The sequence below is a fragment of the Haliotis rufescens genome, unplaced genomic scaffold, assembly GCF_023055435.1.
Source record: "Haliotis rufescens isolate VD_foot unplaced genomic scaffold, xgHalRufe1.0.p SCAF_6, whole genome shotgun sequence".
Lineage (NCBI taxonomy): Eukaryota > Metazoa > Mollusca > Gastropoda > Lepetellida > Haliotidae > Haliotis > Haliotis rufescens.
In genome coordinates this window covers 3,415,914-3,434,521 of record NW_025964334.1, presented here as the reverse complement: position 1 = coordinate 3,434,521, position 18,608 = coordinate 3,415,914, and the positions used below count along the sequence as shown (strand labels likewise).

Sequence of the window (18,608 nt, the reverse complement as noted above, 5' to 3'; positions counted from 1 at the left end):
CGCTGGAATACAGGCACAGCTCGCATACAGCTGGTGAACACCATGCTTGTTTCTACATCAGGTGACTGGTCAGCTGTGGCAGCTGCGACAGATTGATGCGATGACATAAGCCGATGCAGGACCACGTGTAGCGCAAGAAACACGTGTTAGAAGGAAAAAATATCATGAGAAAATATCCAGATCACCGAACTCATAAAGAACTCTTTATATATTTACTTCTTTCGTTAATGTATTTGTACATCTGAGAGACCAACTGCAGTAATTTTCAAGCGGACGCCAAATCCTGCATTTGTATACCCATTAAAATTAAAAAAAGGACCCTAAACATTTCAAAGTGCATCCACTGGGATGAGGAAAATGTGTATGAATGCTCAGGAATGAATGCTGCTTTTTGATAATTTGGTACAACTTAGATTAATTTCCGCACACGATTATATAAAAAACAACAACACACGAATCCTCGTCGATATCACTGACACTTGAAGATTCAATTCAGTTTGGGGACTCCATGTCTATGTTTAGATAACGGCCTCTGAGCATGCGCAATCATTTGTCGCTTGTGGTTGAGGATGGTATTCAATTTTTGTGCATTTCCCCTGGACTCCATTTGTCGAGCTTTGGGCTCCTACAATCAAAGACCTTGAGTCCCCTGAACCCTCAGAAAGATAATCCACGTAAAAGCCTGCCGGGAAACAAAGGTGTCATGTGGCTCGATGATTTTATTGAATACCTTATGGTGTTTACCAGTCGCTATCATATTCAGGAATTCATTAGTCAACAAAATGCACTCACGGAGAATGTTCTCCCACAGTACTTGAATATTTATTGTCACTTAACACCATAAAATCGACTACCTCCGATAAGACTTGTATTTCTGCCACATCCCGGTTTATGAGGCTTCCGAAGTTTATGATTAGCTCTGTTCGTCATTTCTGAGCTGGGCGATCATGCCATCGGATATAAGCAGCATGTGCCATTACATTTTCAATGCACTGAAAACAAGGAAATGGCAATGGAAGAAAGTCTACCAAGTATGATTATGAGACAAACTAGCTATCTAAGTAAACCTTCAATACTTAGGTATTATACTATGACGTATTAAAGGTGAGTGAGTTGGGTTTAACGCTGCTTTTAACATTATTCCAGTTATATAACGGTGTGTCAGCTTAATGTAGGTGGGAAGCCCGAAGTGATATAGATCTAAGACGTTTACCACTTCGGTGAAACCCACGAGCACGGGTATGGTGCTGACAAACTTAGAAACATAATCGGGGCGAACTGGGATGCAAACCCACAATCATTGGTTTCTGGCGTGCCCAAGGGACGCAACTCTGCACAGCTAATAGCGGCGCCTTAGACGACTGGGCCAGCCGTGCCCCCATAAGGTGAGCTTGTACCCTGATATTATTTAGCACACTCCACCCCCAACAAACGTTTCTGGGCTGGGGAGTTTCTGAGACGATGACGTATTTTCTTATTTTATAAAATTAAAAACCATATGATATGACATTCAGTATGGACATTTGAACGCCCGTTAAGATCTGTAAAATAAACAAAATCCGTGCAAAAATATATCAACGCAACCCAATCTGTTGGGGTGTTGTTTTTGCACAATTGTATTGACGACGACCGACACACAGGCCTTGACATAACCTCCGTTGGATACCCAGCACCAGGGACATTGAAATTAAATGCTGACATGTTGACACGCCTACGCCCATAGGGCTTTCTCCAACAATGGGCTGATAACATACATTGTGAGGAAATTAAATTATCTTTCAGCTTGTACGATAATTTAATTTACTCAACCATTTGTCACCGAGAGCTGAAATGTACCGTAAGGTTTCGCTTGTTTGTTTCTTTGTTGTTTAACGCCGCACTCAGCAGTATTCCAGCTATATGACGGTGGTCTGTAAATAATCGAGTGTGGACCAGACGATCCAGTGAATGACATCATGAGCATCGATCCACGCAATTGGGATACGATGACATGCATCAACCAAGTCAGCGAGTCTGACCACCCGATCCTGTTAGTCGCGTCTTACGAATGCAGTACACATTGTTTTGTAAATGAAAGATTCGATAATATGCACAATTAAGTTAAGTAAAAACCAGTTTGTCAATTTCATGCACTCCGCCAATTTGTTAGAGATAAGAAAATTTCAGTATTCAGCTAATGGACCCGCCATGTTGTATTATACAGGCTGCTAAACCAGGCAAACCAGTGAATGAAAGCATAAACCACGATCCACGGACAGGAAAAAACGTTGCCACCCAGGTCACATGACCCGACCCCGGTTCAGTTTAAACATTGAAGGAGACGTGATGCTATAAAGAACGAGATGTGCTCAGAGTCCCTTTGGCTCACGATAATGTGAAATATTAAGGTGCAGAAACTGTGAAATATCGGTATTAAAATTATAGGACAACTGGGATGTTTTGTATTCTTCAAATGAGAAAGCACTAAGCCTGCTAAAATGAGTGAAAATGGACTTTTTCATATTTCAATCAAAATCTATGAGCATATCCGTGACCCTTGATAAAGTTTTTCTAACTCATTTTAGACATTTGATCCTTATATATACGATTGACAAGTCCAAAACATGTGGTTTTTAATGGTTTTAACACGCATCGGATAGTTTAAGCATTCCTGAAATTGTAGCTCAATTCTTGAGCTGTGCAGATCCTATGGACCAACATGTGCTCATCGTACGATGTCCGAGGAGCTTGTCTGTACCACACATATGAACAACGTAATTTCAAGAACATTCGCTTGACATCATACCAGCTGACTCAAATACTTCCGCACAAGAACACATTGAATAACACATCCATTACATTGTTGACATTCTAACTTCGCTTGAGTTAAGAACGCTAGTTTGGGGCAAGGGAAACATTCAGACACCCTGCAACCATTGCGTATTTAATTTGACAAACTTAATCATACATTCTGCTGTGATGTCACTAAGACAACGAACATTATCAATATAATTTCTACTTACCCGCCATGCACCCTGTGGCCAGAATCAACAGTGTCAATAATAAATTTGTATCCATATTTTAATATGACAACTCGGATTCAGACATGCGACTGTGCCTGTTGAATACGGATGTGTAGAACGCTGTGTGGAGCTTGAGTTGGAGTGACGTCATCACAGAGGCTCGCGCTGGGTCAAAAGACGATCATGTGCAGGGCACGATGACATTTTGTAAATTCCAACTGTTTGTAAAAAATGCTATCAAAAAGCTAAATATGTGCATTGAACTATAGCTGTGTTGAGCAGGAAGCGACAGTGATCCCTCCGCACATTCCTCGCCTGACGCCAGTAGGTGCACCTTTCACACATGCTGCACGGGTTACCGTCCAACCAAGTTGTAAGGAGACTATTGTTGTGTTGCAATGTTCTCCATCGATACAGGTCGTAAGAAGCTGACATGGACATCTGCACCTCAACGATGTTAGAAGTCCGAAGTTGTTTCATATATTGTCAATATACTACTTTTTGGACCGCCTCCGAGGTGTAGTGGGTAAAGCGTTTGCCAGGAGGGTGGAAGGTCTGTGGTTCGATCCCCGGCCTCACCATACCAAATGACGTTAAAGGATGGTACTTGTTGTTACCCTGTCTTAGCTGGGTATCCATGTTAATCTGAGGCGTGGTGTCAGTGGGCTCGCTCTCTTGCGACCCGGGCCTAATATACAATTTATTTTGGACCAACCCCAGCACATTTATCAATCACAGAAATTTTCCCGAGTTGATGGGCCTATTATGAGCAATCCTAGCCCTGATCGAGAAAGGAGCATTTTCATTAGAAAAACTACCAAATCACGCGTACATTTAATGCACAGATTATCTATTAGTCTTGTTGTTAATATATAGGTCACTGTCTATTCTCCTATGTCGCCGCGACAGAAGACTACATTCGTTAGCCTTCGGGGCGAACTTCGCGGCTTCGCATCCCGCTGGCGACACGAGTTTTTCATCAAGGTAGATAGAGGGGAAAAAAGAAGATCCTCCCATCTCAAGCGGTGTTTAACTAATAATTCAGTGTGTTACGGTCAAAGATAAGGGGGCATGATTAAAGACCACTTAATCACTGTCGTCTTGTCCGATTTGTCAGAGTGACTGACTGCATGTTCTTGCTGCGACTGTCCCACTAAACTATATATAAAACGATCGACTCCACGCCTAGACAGTCAGTCGGTTTCTGCAGTTATGTCTGACTTTACTTCAGCACCTAACCGACACGTCTTTAAGTACCCCTTAGACGTGTTCCCCTCTAGTGAAAGCATGGGTTTAATGCTGAGAAACCAAGAATCATATTTAGGGCAAGATTCGAACCTACCAACATCGGATCCGCCAATGTGTGCACACTAAACAGACATAGAGACAGAAAGCACATTTCTTCAATATTCCCAAACTGTCATGTAAATTATGAGAGGTGCATCCATATATGCAAAATCATTCATATATTAAAAAGCCGGGTTAGAATAGGTCTTCAGCAATCCATGCTTGCATCGTAGGCAGTTTGGCAGGGTATAGGTCTTATATATAGCAGCTGGGCTATTATTTATCTATATATATATTTAACTTATTCAACTCAGGGAATTTATAAGACATATATATATATACTCCCTGTTAAAACCTATACCCTGCCAAACTGCCTTCGATACTTGTAACAGGCGACTAACGGGATCAGGTGGTCAGACTCGCTGACTTGGTTGATGCATGGCGTCGTATCCCAGGTACGTGAACAGATGCTCAAGATATCACAGACTCGATTATTTACAGATGTCATATAGATGGAATATGGTCGAGTGTGACGTTAAAGAAACAAACACACATATAACGGTGACTTGGTTGACAACGTGGCGTCCCGTCCCGACGACATGAATCACAATCTCATTAAAATCAGACCTCAGTGCTCGCTACCGCAAAACAAAGATCTGAGGACATCCCATTCATCCGACCAATCAGAGCATCGCCTACCAGATTATGAAAGTGACAGTCGGAATGTGATTTCTAATCATGCAGCCTCGAAAACTTTAACTCCGAACGATAGTTACGGGTTTAACGACTGAATCAATACAGTCTAGACCATCTATTAGCCATTCCAGCCATTAGCTATTTTGTTCAGGTTTCAAATTTGTAATAGAGAATTTGTCAAAATATGTTTCGAAGCGTAGTCGCCAATTTGAAATTAGTGCGGTAAAGCACGAGAAAGATGCCTTCTGATTGGTCATTCCATTGGTCGGTCAAAGTTCGCGCAAGGTCGGTCTGACGTGACCCGTAATGGGATGTCCTCATATCTTTGTTTAGCGGTAGCAAGAACTAAGATCTGATTTTAATGAGATTGACATGGATCACTGCTCTTGATACTGATCACTGGATTATCTGGATAGACTCGGTTGTTTTCAGACCACCGTCGTATGACAGGAGTATTGCTGGGTGCGGCGTTAAGGAACAAACTAACTCAAATATATACTGAACGACAAACGTTCATGTAACATTGAATAAGATTTAATGCAAAGTTCTGTTTTTTACCAAATCTGAAACAATTTCGGTTTGCAACAGATAACAGACTCCTGTAAGTGTTCAAATGGTTTAATTTGCCATACTGACTTCAGAAAATGCGTGATTTCATAAAAAAACATGAACATGCCAAAATATCAATTTACAAATCAATAGCGTGTGTGTCCACCTCTGGTTGCGATGCAAGCAACACACCTTCGTCTCATGAAATGGACCAGGCGTCGTGGGATATCTGTCCATATCTGCTGGAGCATATTTCGAAGTTCCTGGAGTGTCTGTGGAACACGTGGTTGACGACGAAGGCGCCGAACCATCTCATCCGACATGTTCTCGATTGGTGAGAGATCAGGGGAGCGAACCGGCCAGGGGATGACATTCACGTTGTTTTGTTGAAGAGAATCCTGAACAAGTCGAGCAAAATGAGGCCGGGCGTTGTCATGTTGAAAGGTAACGACGACGACGCAAAAACGGTAGAACAACAGGGCCGATGATCTCGAAGCGGTACCGCTGTCCATTGAGATTTCCCTCTACCACTATCAAACGGAACTTTTGTTGTTGAGTATACTTGTGTGCGCGTGACAGATGCTGCCAGTAGAGGACATGCCTAGCCTTTTCGCGAACACCTGTTGTCATCAGTGATCCATTCGTTTTATTTTCACCACTATGTTTTCTTTTACGCTCTATGGAATCTGTTTCGGCGCATAATCAAGACTGATTTTTCTCTGGCTTTAGCGTTTTGAATTGACTTGGGAGGAAACTACCACTTTGGATTAAGACACAAGCACGGTGTGGACAGACAGAAGATCCACATCAGGACGAACCAAGGATCAGCCATATCAGGACGAACTAGGGGTCAGCTATATCACGACGATCTAGGGATCAGCTATGTCAGGACGAACTAGGGGTCAGCTATATCAGGACACACTGGGGATCAGCCACACCAGGATGATCAAGAGATGAGCCATATCACGACGATCTAGGGATCAGCCATGCCAGGACGCATTAGGGGTCAGCCATATAAGGAAAAACTGGGGATCAGCACACCCCGGTACAACTGTAAGGGACGCAAATCTGTCCGGGGTAGATGTAGCGCCCCAGACCATGGGAGTCACGTGTTCCCATCTATGTGCTTAAACGAGTTCCCGTCTTTGTGCTTAAGTGAGTGAGTGAGTATGGTTTTACGCCGCTTTTAGCAATATTCCAGCAATATCACGGCGGGGGACACCACAAATGGGCTTCACACATTGTACCCATGTCGGGAATCGAACCCGGGTCTTCGGCGTGACGAGCGAACGCTTTAACCACTAGGCTACCCGACCGCCCCCTTTGTGCTTAAACGAAACCTACCGAACTATATTCCCAATATGTATTGTTTGTGCCGTGGTTCCAGTAGTTCCTACACCGACACCGCTATGTGCAAGGTCACCAGGTCATGTACTCTGAAGTGCCAGAACAACGGTCAGGCTGAGAGACTGAGCTTTGGAGAAGCAAGCAAGTGCTTCGTGAATCACGTTCAGTATATACATTACACGAAAACCGCGTTCTGCAGCTGCCAAGGGTATTACGACGATAAGATGAATCAAACATAGCACAATATAAGACACATGTGTGCACGTTATAATCATATCCTCAGCCATTTATAGTTTTCTGTAAGAGCAGTAAAATGATCGTCACGATATATAACATATCTATGTACATGCTCTGCAAAAGTAAGGTTCTATACAAGCTTAAGAATGTAACCAACATAAGTTTAGAACACATCTCGTCATCAATGTTGCTGTCAGCTAAGGATCATAACACGTGTTCACAATAATGGGGGGCGGTTGGGTAGCCTAGTGGTTAAAGCGTTCGCTCGTCACGCCGAAGACCCGGTTTCGATTCCCGACATTGGTACGATGTGTGACCCATTTCTGGTGTCCCAGGCCCTGATATTGCTGGAATATTGCTAAAAGCGGCGTTAAACCATACTCACTCACTCACAAAGACGGACACTCCATAACACGCCCTTGAGCCGTACAGAGAATATACAATGTGCTTCCACCTCATTCACGACAGATGAAGATGGTAAACCCAATTTGGTATCCAATTTAAGGTGTATGGTGTTTAGGATTTTTCTGTGTATGGTTAATACTACGGCTTGAATTACTTGTTTTGTTTGTTGTTTAACGCCGCACTCAGCAATATTACAGCCATATGACGGAGGTCTGTAAATTATCCAGATTGGACCAGACAATCCAGTGATTGTCATCATGAGCATCGGTCCACGCAATTGGGATCGATGACATGCATCAACCAAGTCAACGAGCCTGACCACCCGATCCCGTTAGTCGCCTCTTACGATGATATGCCGAAACAGATTCCATCGAGCGTAAAAGAAAACATAGTGGTGAAAATAATACGTATGGATCACTGATGACAACAGTTGTTCGCGGAAAGACTCGGCATGTCCTCTACCGGCAGCATCTGTCACGCGCACACAGGTATAAATGAGTTTGTTTGTTCCTTAACGCCGCACCCAGCAATACTCCTGCAATACGACGGTGGTCTGAAAACAACCGAGTCTATCCAGATAATCCAGTGATCAGTGATCAGTATCAAGAGCAGTGATCCATGTCGTTGGGGCGGGACGCCACGTTGTCAACCAAGTCACCAATATATGTATGTGTGTTTGTGTGTTTGTTTGTTTAACGTCACACTCGACAATATTCAATCTATATGACATCTGTAAATAATCGAGTCTGTGTGATATCATGAGCATCGATCCACGAAATTGGGATCGATGACATGCATCAACCAAATCAGCCTCTTACGACAAGCATGGTCGCCTTTTGCGGCACACATGGGTTGCTGAGAACCTATTCCGGATCTTCATGGGGCCAACGCCTTGGTGATTACACGTGTTTGTATATCAAGTAAAACAACGTTTGAAGGACATTTCTGTTCACTATGAATGGCACGAATCTATTTCGTCTTTAAAGTACCCAACGCATGACTGTGGAATTAAATCTTCACTTCAACCAGAATGTTATACAACAAACAACTTTAATAAAACATTAATAATGAGTTATTGATAATAAAGGGTGTCACTTCATGATTTCAAGGTTAACTTGTGACGAAAACATGTTAGCAATGGTGCACAAGAAAAGACTGTACGCAGGTTACTTTTGTGGTCAGATGAATATTATGTATTCCCTTTTGCTAAATTAAGACAGACTTATCTCCATTGGTTATCAAATTGTATTGAATCAAGTATACTTTAGTAAGCCTGTTAAATTCTACAAATGTCAGTGTTTCAAAGAAAGGAGCAAGTTATCTGAAACATTAATTTTTATTGCGGCATTTAAAATCACGTGCCAAATGCAGTCATGGCCAGCAATGGAACTGGTTTCAGATTAAGATTGTCTATTTCAATCTTAATCTGAAACGAGTTCCGATAAATGTTTCTCTCTGATAGTTATAAATCAAATGAGTCGCATTACATTACAATATTAATAGACCGCCTCCGTGGTGTAGTGGATAGAGCGTCTGCCCGGAGGCCGCCTACGTGGTGTAGTGGATAGAGCGTCTGCCCGGAGGCCGCCTCTGCGGTGTAGTGGATAGAGCGTCTGCCCGGAGGCCGCCTACGTGGTGTAGTGGATAGAGCGCCTGTCCGGAGGCCGCCTCTGCGGTGTAGTGGATAGAGCGTCTGTCCGGAGGCCGCCTACGTGGTGTAGTGGATAGTGCGTCTGCCCGCAGGCCGCCTCCGCAGTGTAGTGTATGGAGCGTCTGCCCGGAGATCGCCTCCATGATGTCGTGGATAGTGCGTCTGCCCTGGCTACGTGTTCAACTATTCTCTCCTTCCTGTCCAGGTGCCTACTCCCTACTCTCTCCTTTCTGTCCACGTGCCTACTTCACAATGTCTCTTGCCTGTCCACGTGCCTACTTCACAATGTCTCTTGCCTGTCCACGTGCCTACTTCACATTGTCTCTTTCCTGTCCACGTGCCTACTTCACATTGTCTCTTGCCTGTCCACGTGCCTACTTCACATTGTCTCTTTCCTGTCCACGTGCCTACTTCACATTGTCTCTTTCCTGTCCACGTGCCTACTTCACATTGTCTCTTTCCTCTCCACGTGCCTACTCCCTACTCTCTCCTTCCTGTCCACGTGCCTACTTCACAGTGTCTCTTTCCTGTCCACGTGCCTACTTCACATTGTCTCTTTCCTGTCCACGTGCCTACTTCACATTGTCTCTTTCCTCTCCACGTGCCTACTCCCTACTCTCTCCTTCCTGTCCACGTGCCTACTTCACATTGTCTCTTTCCTCTCCACGTGCCTACTCCCTACTCTCTCCTTCCTGTCCACGTGCCTACTTCACAATGTCTCTTGCCTGTCCACGTGCCTACTTCACATTGTCTCTTTCCTGTCCACGTGCCTACTTCACATTGTCTCTTTCCTGTCCACGTGCCTACTTCACATTGTCTCTTTCCTGTCCACGTGCCTACTTCACATTGTCTCTTTCCTCTCCACGTGCCTACTCCCTACTCTCTCCTTTCTGTCCACGTGCCCACTCACAGTGTCTCTTTCCTGTCCACGTGCCTACACCACTATTCTCTCCTTCCTGCCCGTGCCCACTCAACTATTCTCTCCTTCCTGTCCACGTGCCTACTCCCTACTCTCTCCTTCCTGTCCACGTGCCTACTTCACAATGTCCCTTGCCTGTCCACGTGCCTACTTCACAGTGTCTCTTTCCTGTCCACGTGCCTACTTCACATTTTCTCCTTCCTGTCCACGTGCCTACTTCACATTGTCTCTTTCCTGTCCACGTGCATACTTCACATTGTCTCTTTCCTGTCCACGTGCCTACTTCACATTGTATCTTTCCTCTCCACGTGCCTACTCCCTACTCTCTCCTTCCTGTCCACGTGCCTACTTCACATTGTCTCTTTCCTGTCCACATGCCAACACCACTATTCTCTCCTGCCTACACCACTATTCTCTCCTTCCTGTCAACGTGCCTACTTCACAGTGTCTCTTTCCTGTCCACGTGCCTACTCCACATTCTCTCCTTCCTGTCCACGTGCCTACTTCACATTGTCTCCTTCCTGTCCACGTGCCTACACCACTATTCTCTCCTTCCTGTCCACGTGCCTACTTCACATTGTCTCTTTCCTGTCCACGTGCCTACACCACTATTCTCTCCTTCCTGTCAATATGCCTACTTCACATTGTCTCTTTCCTGTCCACGTGCCTACTTCACATTGTCTCCTTCCTGTCCACGTGCCTACACCACTATTCTCTCCTTCCTGTCCACGTGCCTACTTCACATTGTCTCTTTCCTGTCCACGTGCCCACACCACTATTCTCTCCTTCCTGTCCACGTGCCTACTTCACATTGTCTCTTTCCTGTCCACGTGCCTACTCCACATTATATCCTTCCTGTCCACGTGCCTACTCCACATTGTGTCCTTCCTGTCCACGTGCCTACTCCACATTGTCTCTTTCCTGTCCATCTGGCTGTTATATATATACAGTAGGTGGCACTGTGATATTGATACACTAGGTGAGGCTGACTAACTGAAAATCAGGAACTTAGACATCTTTGCAGTTAATGAATATATGAGGTATTCGTTGAACAATTTCAGCAACAGACACGAGTCAGTCCTTTTAGAGGCGCTTCACATAATTTGATGAATTTTTCTCTCAAATGACTCGACGTTCTGCATCTTCAAATATTCACTTCAAAGCCGCAGAGATAAACTCGACGGCTTCGAAACTCAAGATCCTGGAGCTATAAAGACTGTGACAGAGATAAACTCGACTTACTGGAGCTATAGAGAAACTCGACTTACTGGAGCTATAGAGAAACTCTACTTACTGGAGCTATAGAGAAACTCTACTTACTGGAGCTATAGAGAAACTCTACTTACTGGAGCTATAGAGAAACTCTACTTACTGGAGCTATAGAGAAACTCTACTTACTGGAGCTATAGAGAAACTCTACTTACTGGAGCTATAGAGAAACTCGACTTACTGGAGCCATATAGAGATACTCCCATTCCTGGACCTGAAGAAAAGACAGATGCCCTGAACTTTTTGAGAAAGTCAACGACCTGGTGCTTTAGAGAGATACTCAACGCCCTGCTATTAAAGAGAGATACTCAACGACCTGGTGCTTTAGAGAGATACTCAACGCCCTGCTATTAAAGAGAGATACTCAACGCCTTGGTATTATAGTGAGATACTCAACGATCTGGTACTAAAGAGAGATACTCAACGCCTTGGTATTATAGTGAGATACTCAACGATCTGGTACTATAGAGAGATACTAAACGACCGGGTACTATAGAGAGATACTAAACGACCGGGTACTATAGAGAGATACTCAACGACCTGGTACTATAGAGAGATACTCGACCGACGACCTGGTACTATAGAGATATACTCAACGACCTGGTACTAAAGAGAGATACTCAACGCCTTGGTATTATAGTGAGATACTCAACGATCTGGTACTATAGAGAGATACTAAACGACCTGGTACTATAGAGAGATACCAAACGACCGGGTACTACAGAGAGATACTCAACGACCGGGTACTACAGAGAGATACTCAACGACCGGGTACTATAGAGAGATACTCAACGACCTGGTATTATAGAGATATACTTAAAGCCCTGGTACTATAGAGAGATACTCGACCGACGACCTGGTACTATAGAGAGATACTCAACGACCTGATGCTATAGAGATATACTCAACGACCTGATGCTATAGAGATATACTTAAAGCCCTGGTACTATAGAGAGATAATCAATGACCTGGTACTATAGAGATATACTAAACGACCGGGTACTATAGAGAGATACTCAACGACCTGGTACTATAGAGAGATACTCGACCGACGACCTGGTACTATAGAGATATACTCAACGACCTGGTACTAAAGAGAGATACTCAACGCCTTGGTATTATAGTGAGATACTCAACGATCTGGTACTATAGAGAGATACTAAACGACCTGGTACTATAGAGAGATACCAAACGACCGGGTACTACAGAGAGATACTCAACGACCGGGTACTACAGAGAGATACTCAACGACCGGGTACTATAGAGAGATACTCAACGACCTGGTATTATAGAGATATACTTAAAGCCCTGGTACTATAGAGAGATACTCGACCGACGACCTGGTACTATAGAGAGATACTCAACGACCTGATGCTATAGAGATATACTCAACGACCTGATGCTATAGAGATATACTTAAAGCCCTGGTACTATAGAGAGATAATCAACGACCTGGTACTATAGAGATATACTTAAAGCCCTGGTACTATAGAGAGATACTCAACGACCTGGTACTATAGAGATATACTTAAAGCCCTGGTACTATAGAGAGATACTCAACGACCTGGTACTATAGAGATATACTTAAAGCCCTGGTACTATAGAGAGATACTCAACGACCTGGTGCTATAGAGATATACTTAAAGCCCTGGTACTATAGAGAGATACTCAACGACCTGGTGCTATAGAGATATACTTAAAGCCCTGGTACTATAGAGAAATACTCAACGACCTGGTGCTATAGAGATATACTTAAAGCCCTGGTACTATAGAGAGATACTCAACGACCTGGTGCTATAGAGAGATACTTAAAGCCCTGGTACTATAGAGAGATACTCAACGACCTGGTGCTATAGAGATATACTTAAAGCCCTGGTACTATAGAGAGATACTCAACGACCTGGTGCTATAGAGATATACTTAAAGCCCTGGTACTATAGAGAGATACTCAACGACCTGGTGCTATAGAGATATACTTAAAGCCCTGGTACTATAGAGAAATACTCAACGACCTGGTGCTATAGAGATATACTTAAAGCCCTGGTACTATAGAGAGATACTCAACGACCTGGTGCTATAGAGAGATACTTAAAGCCCTGGTACTATAGAGAGATACTCAACGACCTGGTGCTATAGAGATATACTTAAAGCCCTGGTACTATAGAGAGATACTCAACGACCTGGTGCTATAGAGATATACTTAAAGCCCTGGTACTATAGAGAGATACTTAAAGCCCTGGTATTGTACAGAGAAACTCGACGGCCTTGACCTATAGAAAAACCTCGTCCTGAAGCTCCAGAGAGAAACACAATGTACTGCTAGCTAGCAAGTCAGATGTTTGGAGACGGAATAGCAACAGATGGGATATATACAGGTGAAGAATAGTAACAGATGGGATATATACAGGTGAAGAATAGTAACAGATGGGATATATACAGGTGAAGAATAGTAACAGATAGGATATATACATATGAAGAATAGTAACAGATGGGACAAATACAGGTGAAGAATAGTAACAGATGGGATATATACAGGTGAAGAATAGTAACAGATGGGATATATACAGGTGAAGAATAGTAACAGATAGGATATATACAGGTGAAGAATAGTAACAGATGGGATATATACAGGTGAAGAATAGTAACAGATGGGATATATACAGGTGAAGAATAGCAACAGATGGGATATATACAGGTGAAGAATAGCAACAGATGGGACAAATACAGGTGAAAAATAGTAACAGATGGGATATATACATGTGAAGAATAGTAACAGATGGGATATATACAGGTTAAGAATAGCAATAGATGGGATATATACAGGGGAAGAATAGCAACAGATGGGACAAATACAGGTGAAGAATAGCAACAGATGGGATATATACAGGTGAAGAATAGTAACAGATGGGATATATACATGTGAAGAATAGTAACAGATGGGATATATACAGGTGAAGAATAGCAACAGATGGGATATAAACAGGTGAAGAATAGTAACAGATGGGATATATACATGTGAAGAATAGTAACAGATGGGATATATACAGGTTAAGAATAGCAATAGATGGGATATATACAGGGGAAGAATAGCAACAGATGGGACAAATACAGGTGAAGAATAGCAACAGATGGGATATATACAGGTGAAGAATAGTAACAGATGGGATATATACAGGTTAAGAATAGCAATAGATGGGATAAATACAGGTGAAGAATAGCAACAGATGGGATATACACAGGTGAAGAATAGCAACAGATGGGACAAATACAGGTGAAGAATAGCAACAGATGGGATATATACATGTGAAGAATAGCAACAGATGGGATATATAAAGGTTAAGAATAGCAACAGGTGGGATAAAAACAGGTGAAGAATAGTTACAGATTGGATATATACAGGTGAAGAATAGCAACAGATGGGATATAAACAGGTGAAGAATAGTAACAGATGGGACAAATACAGGTGAAGAATAGCAACAGATGGGATATACACAGGTGAAGAATAGCAACAGATGGGATATACACAGGTGAAGAATAGCAACAGATGGGTTATATACATGTGAAGAATAGCAACAGATGGGATATACACAGGTGAAAAATAGCAACACATGGGACAAATACAGGGTAAGATTAGCAACAGATGGGATTATATACAGCTGAAGAATAGCAACAGATGGGATATATACAGGTGAAGAATAGTAACAGATTGGATATATACAGGTGAAGAATAGCAACAGATGGGATAAATACAGGTGAAGAATAGCAACAGATGGGATATATACAGGTGAAGAATAGCAACAGATGGGATATATACAGGTTAAGAATAGCAACAGATGGGATAAATACAGATGAAGAATAGCAACAAATGGGATTATACAGGTGAAGAATAGCAACAGATGGGATATACACAGGTGAAAAATAGTAACAGATGGGACAAATACAGGGTAAGATTAGCAACAGATGGGATTATATACAGGTGAAGAATAGCAACAGATGGGATATATACAGGTGAAGAATAGTAACAGATTGGATATATACAGGTGAAGAATAGCAACAGATGGGACAAATACAGGTGAAGAATAGCAACACATGGGATATATACAGGTGAAGAATAGGAACAGATGGGATATACACAGGTGAAGAATAGCAGCAGATGGGTTATATACATGTGAAGAATAGCAACAGATGGGATATATACAAGTGAAGAATAGCAACAGATGGGATAAATACAGGTGTAGAATAGTAACAGATGGGATATATACAGGTGACGAATGGAAACAGATTGAATAAATACAGGTGACGAAAAGCAACAGATGGGATATATACAGGTGACGAATAGCAACATATGGGATGAATACAGGTGTAGAATAGCAACAGATGGGATATATACAGGTGACGAATAGCAAGAGATGGGATATATACAGGTGTAGAATAGCAACAGATGGGATACATACAGGTGACGAATAGCAACAGATGGGATGAATACAGGTGACGAATAGCAACAGATGGGATATATACAGGTGTAGAATAGCAACAGATGGGATATATACAGGTGACGAATAGCAACAGATGGGATATATACAGGTGAGGAAGAGCAACAGATTGGATATATACAGATGAAGAATAGCATCAGATAGATATGGCTGCAAATATTAAAGGTTTGAAAATGAAATCTTGGCCAATTCAGAATAATGAAAAGTATGTTTCTTATTTGACTTTAATTGTCGATAAATATATTGGTTTGTGTTGATGTAATGACCCAGCTTTGATACACAACACCCCAGACGCAGTCAAGAACATTTAATCCAAATCAAATCACATCACGCTGTTGATGTATTGTTCGTACTCATTAGGAAAAATATAATAATAAGTTCTCTTAAATAAGAACAAAACATCAGTTTTTCGCAAAGCAAATTAATATTGAATATTGAATATCTCCGTGAAGATAATGCTACGCTTTAATCGGTCAAAGCCGACTCGCAACTAATTACAAACAGATAAATTCACATCGGCGGCTTCTATGTCGTTTTCTTTGATCTAAAAGCAGTGCAAATTAATGATATTAATAGGCCACTTGATTCCGGTCTAGATTGTGCGGCGCAATAATAAGAGGATAGAAGGAGAGATTAGGCTCATCCCTGGTCATTGGTAGGCCGACTGGACCACGTGACACAGCACGTGACACAGCACCGTTCAGGCCTGTCCATATAAGGATAGTTTGGTTCCCGATAGAATGACGCTAATTCTCCGAAAAGCCATGACATTATAACGTCATATGTTATGAAGTATTAAGTGTCTAAGCGATATCGATTTTCACATATCATTAAATCATTTTAGAAACCTTTACGAGATACTTTTTATAATTTAAAAACCGCATCACTGACATCAATAATATATATCGTAGGAAAGGAAAGTCAAGTGGCTGCTTTGGGCTTAGTATTAGTGAGTGAGTGAGTCTTGTAAACATTGAGTGAGTGAGTGAGTATAGCTTTACGACGCTTTCAGTAATATTCCAGCAATATCACGGCGGGGGACACCAGGAATGGGCTTCACACATTGTACCCATGTCGGGAATCGAACACGGGTCTTCGGCGTGGTGAGCGAACGCTTTAATCACTAGGCTACCCGACCGCCCCGGCTAAGTATTACAGTGAATTAGATCTTAGGGAGCATTTAACTTGCTGTTACCCCAAAAATCCCGGGGTTTCCCAAAAATATTAGTAGATAGGATGTTATATATTTGAGATCATATGCTTAGGGAAGGAAACAAACCTGGGGAAAAAAGAGTATGTTTGATGGTAGCTCAAAAGAAACAAATTAAAATAGTTCATCGATTTGCAGTGTTTCGGCGCTTGTTTCAGCCTGGTGACATTTGTATTTTTTCTTGTATGCTCTCTTTTGCCCGGCACTTTAGGAAAGGTTATAACAGAAAGCATTTGTGTTTTCACGAAATACCGTAGTTAACCATGCAAATCAACAGGCAGTCCACTTGGTGCCTGACAAGGCATATTTATTGAACAAAGTGACAGACACTATTTTCAATATTTCTATGTTCCCTTAATTTCTATCGTTAGTATACGTCATCTGTTCCGTCTTTCTGACACTCTCTTCATACGAAGGTGTCGTATGTTGAACAAGTTCCATCACACTGTGGCTTCTATTGCCTACGTAGCCAACAGTTTATTTCGAGAGCAAGGAACTGGCAATGTGGATTTGGTGTTGTCAGTCATTCGATTGTATTGAAAAAAACCGTGACTTTTAGATATGACCAGTTGATGTTACTAAATATCGTTAATACCACGAATCGGTTTCGATGCAATAATGCTAATAATGCTAATGCTAATGCTAATAATGCTAATGCTAATAATGATAATTATAATAATAACAACAACAACAACAATAATAATTATCATAAATAATAATCATAAAAATAATAATAATTATCATTATTACCTCTGACCTCTGCAGACCAACAAACTTGATCTTGTCCTTTTTGATAAATCCAACGAAATCATTTACATCATTGAGTTTTCTGTCCCTTTTGATTCTAATGTGTTGGACAAGATTCTGGAATAAACATGGCAAATATGCGGACCACGCTTTCGAAATGTCACACTTGCATCCCAATAGGGCTAGGACGAGTTCAAATTTACTAGCCCCTGTTACCCGACCCTAACCAGATACCCACTGCAGGTCTCAAGAGTTGGGAACAAAATGTCTGATTGGGAAATGTTTTACCGCAGCCCTGGCCAAAACTATAAAGTTGTCCGACTCCCCATTGTTCTCGGCGCCTTAGGTTTGGTACCTCTGAATCTGTTGACAGACATTGGGAGAGTTCCCGGGTTTGCTGCCAGGAATGCAGCCTGGGTACAGTCTGGGTAATGCAGAAAGCTGCAGTATTGGGGAGTCTTCACACTCCCCCAAAAGTCCTAAACATCCTTTTGTTGTACTTTTTTCGCAGATGCAAAATTAACATTGTTTTCTTAAACGCGAGATCAATGATGGAGTTTCTCCCTGAACTCGAGAAGACATGTTTCCGCCGAGGTGTGAGCAGCGACTGCAGCCACGCTTGTACAGTTCCGGGGAAGGGAAATAGAGGTGAAATGCAGCTCCTGACTTCACAAGGCGCCTCCCGGACTTCACAGAAACTCAACCATTAGGCAAGTACGCCTTTTCCTAATCGGAGAAATTAATATCTTAAGACATGTGATCTACTCTGTTTGGCAGATCTGCAATGAAGTGAATT

At 42.3% G+C, this 18,608-nt stretch overlaps 1 protein-coding gene across 3 annotated transcripts in view; it reads right to left on the bottom strand.

Annotated features, from left to right (window-relative positions):
• The window catches only part of LOC124113514 (beta-hexosaminidase subunit beta-like), a 42,942-nt gene extending 39,656 nt beyond the window's left edge, over positions 1–3,286 (bottom strand). The window contains exon 1 of one of the 3 annotated variants that reach the window (XM_048386335.1): positions 3,003–3,286. In XM_048386335.1, coding sequence (XP_048242292.1) covers positions 3,003–3,057 — 55 coding nt within the window. In that variant the 5' untranslated portion in view covers positions 3,058–3,286. The remainder of the gene's footprint in view (positions 1–3,002) is intronic. The other 2 variants (XM_048386336.1, XM_048386337.1) reach the window with 2 other exon arrangements.
• Positions 3,287–18,608: the final 15,322 nt, after the last annotated feature.